The 17,200-nt window shown below is 38.2% G+C and overlaps 1 protein-coding gene across 1 annotated transcript in view; it reads left to right on the forward strand.

Moving 5' to 3' along the window:
- Positions 1–16,580, forward strand: part of LOC124160830 (protein takeout-like) — a 40,335-nt gene extending 23,755 nt beyond the window's left edge. The window contains exons 3-6 of the mRNA XM_046536920.1: positions 3,219–3,311; positions 8,029–8,322; positions 12,343–12,504; positions 15,808–16,580. Coding sequence (XP_046392876.1) covers positions 3,219–3,311; positions 8,029–8,322; positions 12,343–12,504; positions 15,808–15,956 — 698 coding nt within the window. The 3' untranslated portion in view covers positions 15,957–16,580. The remainder of the gene's footprint in view (positions 1–3,218; positions 3,312–8,028; positions 8,323–12,342; positions 12,505–15,807) is intronic.
- The last annotated feature ends 620 nt before the right edge of the window (positions 16,581–17,200 follow it).

A 17,200-nucleotide genomic window follows, 5' to 3' on the forward strand; every position in this document is an offset into this window, starting at 1 on the left:
AACCACGTTAATTAGGAAAATAACCGTTTTAGTTTAAAGGTAATGGAGGAAAAAAATAAACAAAGAGCGGAAAATATGGCTAAAACTACTTTCAAAGCCATTGTTTTCTATTTTTTCGATGGAAATGGATGATGGGATGGGATAGAATGGGAGATGGTTATGTCTTAACAGCTATCCTGTCTAAATGCCAATTTCAGTCTCTCATGCCCAGCTAATATAACCCAGGTTCGCGTTAGCAATTGAAAAGCAATTATTTTCGCACTTATATTATGAAAAATGCTTTACCACCATAGAAGGGATCCATCGAGGTTAATTAGCAAAAATAACTGTTTTATTCGTGAGATATCGGAGGAGCAAAATAGCGAAAAATATGCCTAAAGCTATTTCAAAAGCCATTTTCTAGATTTTTTCGATGGAAATGTAGCGGGATGGATGGTTAGCGCACCAAGATTTCCTAGTTGTCCTCCTCCTCGATTTATCTTCGTGACCACTGTTTAATCCGGGCAAAATTGCATTATATCCGACACTTAAATCAGAAGACGCCTGCTGTAACGCCAGCGAAACTGTCATTATGAAATTAAATGTCATCATGAATGTAAATTTCAGACTCTCAAGCAAGGGGCGAGGGGCCAATGTAATAATAGATGTCTTAGAATCGAGCTTTCCTGCGTGCATGGATAAACGGATAAGAGACCATGTTCTTTCTCTATTTTGACAGATATCCGATTTTAATTGATTTGTTGATAAAATGTCGTTAATCTGTCTAGTTAAACAAGCAATTTTTTTATTTTATATGTTTAACCAACACTGAATGCAAATAGAATGAGATTTGTACCTCTTCGAGTAGCTCAATGTATGAAACACTAGAGGTATTAATGTGCTGACCTAAAAAAAATCCTAGATCCTAGAATCTGTTATCTATTTCTAAGGCTACCTGGTTTATAAAATTATCAACGAATTGTAACATTTTTCACAGTATGGATGCATTGAGTAATGATAATTATCTAGAGTAGAGGTAATGGAAATAGGATTCAAAATAAAAATTTTGCCGCAATTTTGACCTGCATCCAAAAATTTGAAATTGGGTAATGGGTTTAGGTGGTTATGTCAAGGGGTTGTTCACTACTTTTACGTAATCCTAGAGGGTATGCAATACCTAGCGACGAAACGGGGGCTTTGGAGAATTTCCTCCGTAACACAATATCGTGCTTTCTCGGCATAAAAGGCAAATAAATTATGCTCTGAGCTTTCATCTGGTTGAAATCCCGGGAAAAAAGTATTCTCTCCCAAAACATGAAATAGAGGTGACACGCATTCACGAAACTTATTGGCATTGTATGGTCAAATAAAAACTTACGTCAACCACTGTTTTTATTATCTTATTTTTATGTTCTTAGAATTTATGAGGGGTAGTCGCCTCCCAAACCCCTGGCTTAATCGGCAACTGCTTAGGACGAAGTAAAACACATGAGGATTTAAAATCATGTAGATGCTATTACGGTAACCGACTCCTTGATAGAGTTCACTTAAAAATTGAACTTATTCAGACGTTATTCGGTAAAACCCATAATAACCGTTGAAGGACTGGATATACCTGCCAACATGCATGTCTGAACGGATAAAAGAGCTCGCCCTTTCTCTAATTTTAATAATTATATGAGATTTATTGATTCGTCGGTAAAATATCGTATATTAGTCGATTTAAGTTATGAAACATTGAAAAAACACACAGTGTATTTCACATTCGGGTAGTTAAAAATAACATTTTCGATTTTCAGAGATCCAAATTTAAGCCCTTAACTTGAATTTCTTCATTTGATGACCTTTTTTTCTGTATCGCTATGACTCATTTTCCTCGGGGTAACTTTAGAAAAGAAAAATAGCTTTCTGGGTATACTAATGTCGCGCGTTGATGTGAACTCGTTGCTACGATTTAAGGCAAAAGAGAGGTGCAATATGTAATGAATCACTCAATTAGTCGTATAATATCTCCCAACGCTCGCACACATAGCAGCAATGAATCACTGACAATGAGTTGGTGTGCCGAAAGGGGAGAGTTTTACCGCAAGGACCTAACCCCGGGCTCTCAACAGGAATAGCCGGACTCATTTACACACACTCATGCAACCATAACATGATCCTTTGTGAGGATTCAGTGGTCCCAAGCGAAGGATTTCTGGTCGATAACTTGGGATTCTTCGCAGGGAGGAGAGATCCTGCTCAGGATGCCTAATTGTTTATCTACATGCTACCCCGCAAGCCACCTAAAAAGGCAAGAGGAGGGAGATGTAGGGGCCAACAAAAGAAAGGAAATGCTCTAACGAAGTTTCACCTATCGTTTAATGAAGTCCTTTATTTTTCCGGTGAAAAACGAATTCCCATAGCGATCCTCTCGGAAAAATTTCTCTCTCCTGGGCACATTTGTCATCCATGTCATCTGCACCTAGATTTATTTGATTCGGCCACTCCGATGGCACTGTCAGGGGCTATGTTTAGCTTCCCGAAGTCTACCATGCCTGCCAGGGGCGGATTCAGGATTTTGGGGGGGGGGGGCACAAGGATCTGACAGGCAAACAATCTTCTCATACTTGAGATTAAAAACAAGATATGACAATTACTGTACGAAATATTCTCTTTATTTTAGCATGAAAGTTATTAATGATGATGCCTGGAGCTGTATCTGTATTTTTACTGTAAATTCCCCAATTTATCGTTCTTCATCACATTCCATGCTCTGTTCTTCGTTTGGAGTCGGAAGGTAACTTTTATGAAACGTATTCAAATCATAATATACATAATACCAGTTTTTTATTGTGTCTACAAGTTCCCGATTAGGAATCAATTCCATATGTTACAGATCAGAAAAGTAAGTTCCATGCCTTTTCCAGAGCTGACCTGACCAATTAAACTCCTGAACAGATATTAAATGTTTAATAAGGTCCTGAAAAATCAAGAAATAAGAAAAATTACAAGCTAATTATTTTTTGTGATAGATGAAATTTTCCGAAAAAATTTGTTTACGACCGAGCGTTTTCTGCGGTCTAAGGTTTTATTCAACTGGGATTTGGCCTTCTTCGAGGCATTTTCCGGGTCTAAGTTTAGCTTCCCAGCCTTCCTTGTCTACGTATGTAATTAATTTTTACCGTTATTTTCCCAATTTATCGTTTTGTATTTTTTTTTCATGTTCCTGTCTTCGTTTCGCGCGCACGCTGAGGCAGCCGAGTGGATGCGATCTTGCGCGAGGACCGATCCCAAATTGGACGATTGCCTGAGGGATGCCTTCCAGTTTATGTTCCCGAACTTGGCGAGAGGTGAGTGAGTGAGCCGGTCAAATGCTCGGCGTGAAAGTGAAAACTGAGCGCTTCACGGAGGTGGGGAAGTGACATCAGAGCGTACACAAACGAAGGGAGAGCGGCGCCTCTGAAAACATGGACCAAGCATTTTCCCCTAAGACCAGTTGCGCAGCGAGGGGGGAGGTTTGGGGGATAAAACCCCCTCAGAACTCAGAGAAAATTTTAAGTTTAATCTTTTTTACTTAATTGGATTATTTTCACTCATAGAATAGTGTAAGGATTAATAAAAATATCTCTCAGAATGCCGTAAAACTCACCATTTTGAACCATTTATCTTTATTTTTTATGGCGGAGGGCCCGCGCACCTCCCGCTTACCCTGGTGGGTATACCACACCCTTAGACCCCCCAGTATTAGTTGCACCTGAAATCCCCCCTAGCTGCGCACCTACCTATGACAACCACCCGCGATATGTGTGTTGAGGAGACCTCTAGTCCAGGGGCATCTATATCTTGACTTGACTACGACTTAATTTCTTAACATGGGCGGAGTTTTGGGGGGGCCAGGGGGAGCCTGACCCCCAAACTTAAATGGGAATTTCTCCAAAAGTATGAAACCTGTATTTTCAAGTACAATCAAAACAAAAAATGCTGCTTTCAGAGGCTAATTTAAACAAATGGGGATCCCCCATTTCCTTGGGGGTATTCCATAGCCCCTTAAAACCCAGAAGGATCGCCGGCCCTCCGGACATAAAACTCTGAACTCTGCCCACAATCCTTAATTCCCTTGGGGACATAGGGCCACAACAAATGATCTCAACTGTACACGGTTCTGGGCCTTCTGCTTCTTCTTCTTGAACGCAAATTTCTCTTTCCTTGGGGGGTTACACTCTAAGGTTTGATGGCAGATACTGTTGTTTTATCTCCTCAACGTGTGGCCTATTCAAGCAAACTTTCTTTCCCTCATGACCCCTCCAACACGATTTTCATTTGCTCATCCCATAAGCTCTTCATTTATTATTCTTTGTGGCCAATATATGTTGAAAATTCTACGAAGGCATTTATGTATGAAAACTTGCAGTTTGCTAGTTACCGTAACTAAAAACTGAGTGCTCAGCAGAGGTGGGACAGTGACATCATAAGGGAGAGCAGTGCCTCTGAAAATGTAGATAAAATATTTTCCCTTATGATGACTTTCTGCTATATTCACAAAGGATGATGTTTGCCATTAAAAAAATCATTTGGTATAGCTAGGATTTGAACCCTGATATCACAATTGCCTATCAGGTATGCTACCAATTACACCACCAAGCCATCAACTTCTAAAGTGAATCTCAGTCTGGGTTAACCAAACAAGGTGTTCACGTCTCAAGTCCACACTGTGTTACGAGGTAAGAGGTCATCCTTACAGCCAATGTCAGAGAAATTTCGAATTACTTGTTGTATGCAGTGCTTTGGACGACTACCTGCAATACATCTGCTGAGGAGACCACTAGTCCAGGGGCATCTATCCTCTTAACTAGACTTGATTCCATAAATTCAATTGTCATACCGGTCGGTAACTTGATTGACTGGTCATCTTAAATAAATTGTGTGAAAAGTACCAAACCTTTTAATTGTTTAGACTTGATTCCTATAACCCTTGAGGGATGTCGGGCCACAACAAAGTAGGTATCTCCACCATACACAGTTCTAGGCTATCTGCTTTATTTCTTCCCAGTTCTCGCCTTCTTCCTTTATTTCTTTTTCGGTGTTAACCTCCACCTAGTTATCTCTGGTCTCCCTCTTCTTCTGTTTCCTTGGAGGTTCCACTCAAGGACTTGATGGCAAATACATACTATTTTTTTGGTTTCCTCATTGTGCCCAAGCAAACTTTCTTTTCTTATTGACCTCACTAATAGGATTTTCATTCGACTGCCTCATAAACTCTTCATTTGTTATTATTTGAGGCCAATGTATGTTGGAAATACTACATAGGTAGGCATTTATCTATGAAATCTTGCAGCTTACTAGTTACAGTTAGTGAAAACTGAGCATTCAGAGGAGGAGGAGTAGTGACATCAGAATGTATACAAACAATAGGAGAGTGGAGCCTTTGAAAATGTGGACTAAATATTTTCCCCTATGACAACTACATGCTACACATCAACTGAGGAGACAAGTAGTCTAGAGTTATCTATCCTCTGACACTCTATTTTTCGATACACTAGTTACATTTCGCAAGGTTTTCCAATGAGTTTGAATCAGCAACAAAATATCAGTGCATGCAACCCGCACACCACCGAATATCCTCCGAAGCAAATTTCAGGCCCTGTCCCTGGTGCAATGAAAATGCCAAATTTTTCCATTTTATGAGAAAAAATTTACAAAAACTTGCTACTCCGCTCTCATCTTCCGATTTTGAATTGTTTAACGACATGGCAGATTTCAAGTATTCCTCTTTTTAATGACTTTTTTAAAATCTGATTTCTTTTCCACCAACCCTCTATCATCATTGGCGCCGGCCACCTATTCCTCCCCCATCCTGCAGATTACTCATTATTTGAGGTTAAATTTTAAATTATTAAAATCCGAGGTGAGGGGAGATTCCCCTCATGCCTCCTTACCTCTTCCAAAAATCCTTCTCTTTGTCCCTTGGTATGCATTTGTCTCACAAAATTTTATTACTCTTCCATTTGCTCTTAAAAATGGAACTGCCAAGTTCAAAATCAGTCGAGAGTATCGTGCGTTTTGTGGAACTGTACTTGTGTGTTTTAATCATGCTGCATATGTCAGTATTCCACAAAGTAATGTCGGATTCCTTCAACATTGCCACATTTTATTTCGTGTTAACTTACTTGTGTTTCTTTAATGAGCAATTATGAACTAGTCCTCGAAAAATCGGCACTTTTGTAATGAATTACACCCAACAATTGACAAGTAACCATTTATGTCTTATCAAGTTTAAACCCTTTTTTCTCCCCTCTGCTATCTCTCTCACTAGGCATGGCTTTGCATCAGTGAATATGTTTCAGTACTCAAAACGTGTGGCAGTCATAGGAACAGTCCAATTTAATGTTGAAAGCCGGCAGGTTTCGGGTCCGTAATTTATTCCTGTTCATAAAAGTTTACAATTAGAAAATGAGAAAAATGTTATAATAAAAGTGTTGTAAAGGATTGGTTCACTAATTCTTTAAATGTAACTTATGCAAAGGCTTTCAAATACTGCAGGGGGAATATTCCTTTAAAACCTATGAAATAGCATTTAAATGGATATTCTCATATGATTACTTCAGAAATGTGAGGTAAATAGATGCAATAGAAATATTTAGAGCTTTAATCACACATTCTGGAGAAAAATGCAGTAATTTAAATGAAAATTGAATGAAGGTATAAATTACTGCTTGCAGCTCCACGTTTCATAGAATATAAATATAGTATGGTAAAGACAGTGGCGCAGCGAGGGGGTTTTGGGGGATAAACCCCCCCCCCCCCCAGAGCTCAGAGAAATTTTTAATTTTAATCCAACTCACTTAATTGGATTAATATTACTAATAGAATAGTGTAAGGATTGATAAAATATCCCTCAGACATCTGTAAAACTCACTATTTTGAACCATTTATCTGTAAACTTTTCTAGGGGATGGCCACCGCTTACCGTGGCGGTTATTCCATACCCTCAGACCCCCCAGTATTAGTTCCACCTTAACCCCCCCCTCTAGCCTTAATTCCTAGCTGCACCCATGGGTAAAGAAATTATTAAAAATATATATAGAAAAAACATGTGCATTAAAGTCTATGATTGGGTTCAAAGGTCACATTACCCAGTGAGAAATGGGTGGTGGAATCCACGTGGAACCCACGTGGAATCCACGTTGAGTGGTGGATATTTGGTGGTGGTGGATATTGAGTGGTTGGACCCACGTGGAATCCACGTTGATTTCAAGTGGATTTGTGGTGATTATCATAAAATGTTAAACAGAATTTCTAATTTGTGGAACTTAACTCTCTGGTGACATTGCGTCATTTATCATCCTGAAACCATACTAGTTATGTGAAAATGTATCGCACATTCTATTTTTATATAATTCGTGGAAAGGCAGCCATGAGAGCAAATGAAAATTCGTAGACACATATATAGAAGGTTTAGATATAGAGTGGTTGAGGTTTTAATGGTTTTAGGACAGCACCTACTGCTGTTTTAATTTTTCCACCAAATTTCCACGTGGGTTCCACGTTGATTCCACGACCAAAAACACGTGGTATCCACGTTAATTCTCCACGTGGGTTCCACGTGGATTCCACCACCCATTTCTCACTGGGTACTGGGGAAATACATTATTTTAAATTGTTTATAGTGAAGCTCTTCTTTCATATTATTGAGTCAATGCTAGAATGCCTTCTTCTTCTATTTTTTCTTTGGAGTGACTATTGATTCTCTCTAACAGTTACCTAAATGTATCAATGCCACATTTATGATTTTTTCTTATATCAATTTAAAACTTCTGTAGAAAATTTTTCTCTTATTTTTGAAATTTCAACAAAAACTTGACAGTTCTGGAACAATCTGAGAATAAATTTGAAAGAAATAACCCATTAACATTAAATACAATTTCTAAAAAATTAAATTATCAGTGTTAAAATATTCATGGGGTTTGCCATGATTCCATGATTCAACTCTTGCATCATCTGGGTAAACACATTGAAATTGATAGGGAACTTAACTTGGCATTGTTTAATGTACCATTCTGTCTTCAGGTATTCCTGAGATTGGAGTGAAGAGGTTTGAGCCCTTATTTATTCCTGAGGTGAAGATTTCTCAAGGACGTGCTGGTGATGCCTTCAGATTGCAGGGTAGCTTCCGCAACATTCTGGCCCATGGTCCAAGCAATGCCACCACAAGGTTCATGAGGATAGCCTTTGGAGAGAGGAATCACACAATGACTTTTGGAGTGGATATCCCAAGAATAAGAATTGATGCTGATTACCAGTTGGATGGAAATATAATCCTTTTACCTCTTGTCGGAAATGGCAGGGCAAATATTAACCTGAGTGAGTACTTATTTTTCTTTAAACTCAAACATGGGAAATATCCAATTTCCCTTCATTTTATATTATAGAATATAATCTCAAATAATGGAGGAAGGATTTAGATGCACCCAGAGGCGGATCCAGGATAGGGACAAGGGGGGGGCTAAGTAGGGCGTAACCTCACAGCAGTGGTGGGGGTCCGAACAAAATTACCATTCTATCTAGTGTAAATTGGATACCCAAGGGAGAGGCTATAGCCCCACCCAAAGATCCACCACTGGATGCACCTCTAATTAGCACATTAAATATTTTGAATTTGTCTCTGGAGTTGGTAGCCAGAACACCATATGCATTTATACCAATGGTGAAATTCCCCTTGAAAAAATCATTTCATCTTCCTGGAATTCAAAATTTGGTCTACTACTTGCCAGTCAAGTATGTTGCCAGTGTCACTACCAGCCATTTTCCTCCGCAGTGAATGTCAGACTAGTTTTCCAGAACAATGCGTTAGTGTCTCAAATCCACATTATTGCTCAGGAGACGGAGGTTATGCTTATTAAGCCACTGTCACAGATGGCTTCACTGACTCTATTTGGTAGTTTTTAATGATGCCATTTTCCAAGGTACTTCATAGACCAAGTAACTTTGCAATCTTCAAATTCCATAGAGGAAAAGTTACTTTCACCAAGGCAAAAATTTTTCATGAAAAAAATCATTTGCCTTCCTTGAATGTTAGGTTTGGATACTGCAAAGTTATATACACCAAGGATAAAATCTCCCTTGAAATAAATCAAGCCTAACCTTATGCATAGCAGCAGATCCGCAACTCGTAGAATTTATATAATGTGCGCTGCTGCTGAAAGGCAGCACTGCCTGGAAGAAGATTAGCAGAGGACCCTCGGTGCCTTAAAATAACTGGACCAAGGATTTGGCATCCTTAGCGGAGGATTAGCGTCCCCAAATTGGTTGGAGAAGGATCCTTACTGCTTAACGACCAAAATCTACAGCCATAGTGGAGTTAATTTAGTTTTACAAGTCTACACTGGCTGTTGTTCAACTCGCATTAAACTTGTTATTTCAATATTGGAGTTCCGTTTATTTGCTCGACATGATCTCACATAAACCGTAGACTCTAAATTATGTTTCAAATCCTGGGTAAGTCTAAAAATATTTTAATGGTCAATTTTACCCTGAGTGTAAATATCTTCCCACAAGTGCATGTGACTGCTTACTCATTTAGTTGTTTCATGCTGTACTTCACAAAACTCAACGGTTTTCTGTTAACATTTATCATGCAGCAAGATTACCAGTTCAGAATTTTTGTGATGGAAAGGCTAAAGTTATCTAATAACCCCTAGAGCTGCAGTGGTGCAAGTAATTCTGAAGTACTTCCGGTGGAGACATTCATGTAAGATCGGTTGTAGGATAGTAGCCTAATCAAAGGTGGGGCACCCCTGATAAAAATAAACTCCACCATGGTGGGTAAAGGAAGGGTAGTAGCCTTCATGGTGGGTAGTTACCCTTGCACAACCCATACCCTACCCACCATTAAGGGTAAGGGAAGGATTAAAAAATCCTTCGTCTACCCTTCCTCTACCCACCATTAAGGGTAAGGGAAGGGTAGGAATATCCTTCGTCTACCCTTCCTTGGGACTTAGCATTTATTGCTGAGGAAAACATATCCTGAAAGTGTCTCCTCAGCTACTTTCACCTGCTAAAGAGTATTGAGTTCTGTACAAGAACATGAGCAGTCTTTGAAGGCAAAGATAGATGGGCTGCACAACTAATCTTTAAAATTCCCCTAAGGAAAGCAATAACATACATATTCAGTGGCGTAGCCAGGGGTGGGGTCGCGGGGGGTCTGGACCCCCCGCCCCCTGAAATATAAAAACACAATCATTTTCCTTCATAAAAGAAAACAAAATATTGAAAAATAATGGATTTAAAAAATATTTCTTTAACTATTGAAGTTTTTTCGATTATGAAAAGTGTTTGAATTAGTTTAAAACCCATTACTTAGTATCATGTTTTTCAAAAATTTCCCCACCTGGTTTTGGACTCCCCCCCCTGAACGAAATTCCTGGCTACGCCACTGTACACAATAGTTTCTATAATTGTGTGAAAAAAAGCTCATTTAGAAGTTCTTTCATTTACATTTTTAGGATGTAAAGGTCACAGCTTTCTTCCACATAGGCCCGGGTGCGAATCTCATCTTAAGGCTAATTTTTTTTCTGTCTTATAATTTTAGAAATCACTGTTACAACTCATCCCCATTCGTTTAATTTAGTTGCTTAGCGATTTTTTAAATTTTTATGTTAATTTATGGATTTTTAGTCTTTATATTAGTCCTACCCTTCCTCTACCCTTCATTGAGGCTGGCCAAACCCTTCCCATACACTCCAGGAAGGAGAGGGCCTACCCACCAATGTTCTAAAATACCCTTCGTCTACCCTTGCTGAAGGGTATAGGAAGGGTACACCTATCCTTCCCTTACCCTCATTGGAGGGTAGACCTCTCCACAATGGAGGAGTTTATTTTTATCAGGGACATGGTGGTGTCATATGAAAATGCTGTTGGAATGAACGTAGTGAACCCTACAAACTGTCTCACAGCTGAAAGCATAGTAGATAATAATTTGAGCTTCATTCAGAAGGATCTGGCCCATCAGGTGGGTTGTGGGAACTTTCATTACTGCAAGAAAATCTCGGTGATGGCATCATCCACTTTGTCTCTGTATTTCATTGAGACATCTACTGAGACTTGTCTACTACTACTACTTATTACTGTTAAAAATTAGTTGCTCACTCTATATATTTCAGAAATCTTGTTTGGAAATCCACATTTTTTACTTGCGTTATTTACTTTATCACTGTCCATATTAAGGTTTCCATCATAGTATAATAAAGAGAAGGCATCAGACCATATTATTATTGCTAGGAAAGAAGCTAAAACAGGAATTAAATTGGTCAACATGAAATGTTGCTAGTTGACTTAAAATGCTGGTGAAGTAATGATGAATATGCACATGTACCTGCCGTATTTCTCTGAATACAGTTCCCCTCTGAATATAGTCCCCCCTCCCCCTAATTTTGAGGCTTCAGTTTTAGGAAAAAATTTAAAAATGCGTTTGAATATAGTCCTTCCTTTACTTTAACCATGGGCATTTTTGGAAAAAAATGAGGGAATATATTCAGATAAATATGGTATATTGCTCGACTAATCTGTATGCTGTATGGAGTTGCTTTAATTTCCAACAATAAATGATGCCATGCTTGTCATAGTCATCCACATTCATAAATCTTAGGGTTGGTGTTTCTTTCAATTGTAGTTGTGAAAAATTAGTCCTTGATTTGAATTGAGAGGTCATGCCATATTATCCTTATCCTTACTAAAACTAAAAATAATGGTCGTGCATGTAACCAAGGCTTAAATACCTCCCTGACTTTCTGCAATTTTTCCAAAAATCCAGTGAGTCTTTAACTAGCTTATGCAAGGTGGATGGGGGGCAACTGAACAGGGCTGGAATAATGTGGTTTTTTAGGGAGAGAAGGTTCATCACTTTCAGTGGTGCCTTGGTGGTCTTTGATACAATCTCTGCTCTTCATTGGAGTTAGAGTGGAGGGAACATGGAAAAGTAGGAATGGAGTTAATACAGAAATTAAGGAATTTTAGAGTGTGAAAAAATAAAAATGTATTACGAGGAACTCACTAATCAGCTGGGTGATAATTTGCATTTCCATCTGGGAGACAAAGCCTATATTTAGTAACCTTATTTATTCTTTGACATAAATCAAATTGATGTAAGTCCTTCAGTCATTTTATCAGTAATCCCCCTATGTATCTATGAACTTATTACAACTGATTTTATATTTGTAATGTATAATTCTTGTCAAAGGGTAACAGTTTATGAATAAATGAATGTATGGCATTTAAATTTTTTTTTGAAGTTTGCTCTAAAATTAATCTAATTAAATATTCCCCCACAACTTCTACCACAATGTTGCAGTCAAAAGCCTTACTCATACATATTTTTAATTACAGGAAATGTGACTACCTCTGTGTGGATGATCGTGGAGCCAATTATTGTCCAGTCAGATGGTGAAGATCGCGAGATATTCAGGATCAAAGATATCAAACTGGATTTTGCAGTCGAGGGACTGAGAATCCATCTCGGCAACTTATTCCATGGAAACAAGCTTCTGGGTAATTTTTTATTTTACTCATATTAAATTAATAATATCTCTGCTCAGATGATCTCTTCTTTTAACCTTTTTGTGATGGGGCCAGAATTTGGAAAATAGTACTTCCCTCACGAATGCCACTAAAATTTCTTTGAATTCTCAGAATCGAGGTTTCACAAGGCTATCATCCTCTCAGGTACATACAGTTGAAGACCTCAAATCCAGAAATCTTTGGGCTTCTGGATTTCTGGTTTTTCTGGATTTCTGGTCTTCATAGTATATTTAGTAAATTAATTAATTTATACATGTGCTCAGGCTCTTGAACTTGATATTTGATATCCTTATGTGTCCCTGACAAGGTTCTTAGTGTATGTATGGTAGCATGTGCTAACTTCCTACTCATCCCAGAACAAGGCTGGGAGAGTGGTGCCACGAGGTGGCAAGTCAAAACACTACGCAGAGGAATTTTCAAATGTTCTGGATTTCCGGTTTTCCGGTTTTCCGGGTTTCTGGATTACGAAGTTGAGGTCCTCAACTGAATTTCCTTAACTTGGTATCAGGCCCAGTGGGGTGCCAGACCTTTCTCTCAACTGAGTAATGGATATAATCCTGGTCCCTTTCCCCTTGGGCTATATATCTTTAGTTTAATAATCAACCACATGATGACATGCAGTCAACTATATATCTATTTCCTCTGGCAATTGTTTTGCTAAAATGTTTTTGGCACAGCTTGCACTTTTATTTTAATATGAATGAATTCGATATTTTTGTTTGACACCCCACTTACAGCTTTTTAAAGACATTCCACCATTATTATTAATGAAGCAATGATGAAACCATGGACAATGTTGAGAAGTATGATAGAGTTCCATTTACGTAACAATTTCCGCAGAGTTGGTCTACTCATGCCCAGGCCCTGCTGACTGGACTTTTTGAGCATTAATTGATCCAGTAAGAATATAAAAAATAGTACTGCAGTTTTAAAAATGATTAAAACTTTGTACTACAAATCTGCTGTTGAAAAGGGATGCGTTCAGTGTAATAATAATAAAATTAATAAAATCTATCCAGAGGAAACCAGTGGCACAGCAAAGGGGGGGTTTTGGGGGTTAAACCCCCCCCCCCAGAGCTCAGAGAAATTTTTAAATTTAATCCATTTTACTTAATGGATTAGTATTACTTATATAAAAGTCTTAGGATTAATCAAATATCCCTCAGAAAGCCATAAAACTCGCTTTTTGGAACCATTAATCTTAAAAATTTTCTGGAGCAGGGCCTCCGCAGCTCCCACTTACCCTGGTGGGTATGCAAAACCCCAACACCCCAAAGTATTAGTTACGCCTAAAAGCCGCCCTAGCCTCAATTTTTGGCTGCGCCCCTGGAGGAAACAACAACATGAGGTCTGTATTAGTTATAACCCATCCTGAGCAGCTATTGGGCTTTTTCCACCCAGTGAAATCTGTTAAAAAATTTTACAGAGCTACACATTAGGAAAGTGCTTACATATAGCCCTCAATTTGAAAATACCACAAAAATCTGTGTTAGTATTCCACAATATCAGCAAACAACTGACCAATGACTGCTGTTAGTGGGGCAAGCTAAGCCACAAAGAGCTGGAATTACGTTATCTTTTGGCCCGTGAAAGGGAACAGCTATCCAAGGCAATGACTTTTATGGTCCTTTTAGGTCTATTCACGGGTACCTACTTCAGCAGTATTGACATTTATAGACATCATTTATGTTCTTGCGTAGAAAACTTTATGCTGCTTTAAAATGTCGTTTGTCCACTAGAGGAGAAAATTTATGCTATCTTAACATGTTGTTCATAGCAAACAGATGAATTCTGAGAGTGCTCATTAATTTACTACAAAATATGTCAATAAAGATGAAAATAAAATTTGTATACACTGTGGAAGTGATTTATGAGCTAGAAATGGTAATCAGTCAGATAGTTTTAATAAGGGCAGCCAGGTTTAAACCTATGGAAGTGTAGCACTGGTTTTAGCTATTCAAATAGTGACCATGCTCACTTACTTTTACTGAGCACCATCGAATACACTACCTAACGTGATTCCAGGAGTCAAGTAAGAGTCACTGTCCTCAACTACTTACTTGCCTGATCCCTCCCAGAAGCCTGTTGGACCCCCTAGAAAAATTTGGCACTTTCAAATTTTGTCAGCCATGCTTCAAATAATATTGGCAAACCCTTTTAAAAATTCCTTTTTTCTATTTTTCATTTATATCCAAACTTCTGAAAAAAACCTAGTTTGGATATTACCAATTGGGGTTTTTAAAAGTGTTGTAAAGGCTAACCACATGCACCCACACTCAAACCTGCAACTAACAGGAAGGCAGGCAAGGAATTTACCCGGCAGAGTAAGAATATAAAAATTGCATTGGAAATTAGGCTTAAAATAAGTTCTGAGAAGGTTAAATTCATAATAATAATTTTCTCTGGGAGGAACAGCCCTCTTCATGGGTACTCCCCTCAACCCCTGATGGGTCCTGAGGTGGTTTTATCACCCTCGTCAAATTCCCTGGCCCCTCCCTTACTTAGTCCCTCCCCCTCCACAGGTCAGGTTCTCAGAGGAAATAAAAGATCCCTCAGTAAGGATCAGATTACCAAATCTGGGCCTCTGCTTATCACCTGCTTTCCAGTCCAGCAATTTGTCTGAGACCATTCATATAACATGAATCCCAAGTGTAAAAATCATGGAAATGACAGATTTAGGACATCAGCATTGTAAATGAGGGCCATGCAGTCAATGGGAATATCAGCAAAATGTGTGCATGGTCAATGAACAGCCTAATAAGACTGTGCCAAAACATGGAAACTTATAAATATGTACTTTTTTTGGCCTAATGAGGACTTGGAAACTTGGAAAGAGAAATACGTATAAGTAATTCTGACCTATGCCATTATAGTTCTGTGTTAGAGCTCTATATGTGTTGATCCTGGAGTTCTGCTTAAACATTTCTGAGCTTCATCAAAACTCTATAAGCATATCTGTAAGTTTTTGAAGCATGAAATAAATTTTTGCCAGCAAAATCCCATGCAATTAAAGTGAGTTGGTGTTGAAATTGCACAGTATAATTGTTGCTGATGAGGTAATGATGGCCATTTGCCAAGGGAAGTGTTTTTTGGCTTTTGCCAACGTGGGTCTTAAGCTCTAGCAGCATACATACCTGGTATTTTTTCTTTGTTGGCAGATGTCAGTGGAAAGAAGTAATTGAAGATGCATTTGCTTTGTTTGTGCCTTTTAAACATTTACTTATATTTTATAAGGGGATAATATGAACTAACTTGACCTCTGTATTTTCACAGGACTTACTGTCAATAACTTCCTCAACCAGAATTCCAAAGAAGTTATTGCTGAACTCCGTGGATCAGTGGGAAGAAGCTTAGGTGAACTGTTCAAGAGAATAATGAATGAAGGCTTTTCTCACATGCCAACACACTTATGGCTTTATTGATCTTTCATCTAATGGACAAGAAAGTCAAATTGAAATGGATGGAATATGTATGTGCTTGAGGTGGTGAAACTGCTAGATAAGCCAGGTTTAAGGATTCGTGAATGTGAAAAAGGTAGCAAGAGCTTCTCCTGTAAAAAATATCTTATAAGATATGCATAGTATTATGGAGAAGGCTGCATGTGGGGTTGTTTCAGTGGTGAGGAAAAGTACAAAAATTTTGAGAGTTAATATCTAAATGAAATATCAATTCCTATAATTGAATGTATTCTTTAAGAATATTATATATATATGTTAATGATTGTGATATTAAAAAAATGATGTAATTTTGAGTGCATGTGAGGTATGTAAACATATTTTGCTAAAATGGCTAAGTTTTAATTTTTTGGACCAACTCATCTAGAGGCAGTTGGCACCTCTACTCCATTCAACCATGTATCGTGCCTACTCGGTGTGTGGGTCGAAACTAAACTGTCTGAAAATGAAGCATGTGGTCCCTCTGCTGCAAAACATAATCTGTTTTGTTAAGTTTAGCAGAGTATTGCCCCAAAGTAATTTTGACTCCTATTTTGTTTCGGCCCTGAATTTTGCTCCCTTGGTTTATTCTTTTTAGTTTTGTTTCTACATTCCACTGCCGTGAACGAAACTATTGAAATTTTACTAGTTTTGACTTTAATTTACTATTGATTGCCATCCCTGGCTGTGAGTTGAATTTGTTTGGGAAAAAAGTACCTAGGTCATAATATTTCTGTGTACATACAGAAAATCAGCCAAATGATCCATACACATCTGATCTGAGAATTCAAATTAACACAATAAGAGTCCATGTAGGTACATGTATTGTTTCTACGCGCACTGAATTTGGAAGCTAATCATTTTGAGAAATGGAGATAATTGTTACCAAAGCTATACACAAACGGGTTCATCTTCAATACTCTCTTATTTTTACTATCAGTTACAATAATAGAGTCAATGTCATTGTGAAAAATTAACTAATAATTGTAATTTTTTGGAAATAGAGACGAATTTTCTCCCGTGCACAGGCACAGGCATGTTCAATAGGCCTGGTTACACGGTACATCAACACGTACAAGTTAATGTTTGCGTGAATGATTTTGGTGGACCGGAACGGAACATGTACGAATGCATGAACCAAATTAGATCAGGTTCTATTTTCTGTGCATGCATTCCCACAAGTTGGATGGTTACACATGGCATTTTGGCTTTCATTCTTGCGTTCACACATT

Source organism: Ischnura elegans, chromosome 6 (assembly GCF_921293095.1).
Source record: "Ischnura elegans chromosome 6, ioIscEleg1.1, whole genome shotgun sequence".
Lineage (NCBI taxonomy): Eukaryota > Metazoa > Arthropoda > Insecta > Odonata > Coenagrionidae > Ischnura > Ischnura elegans.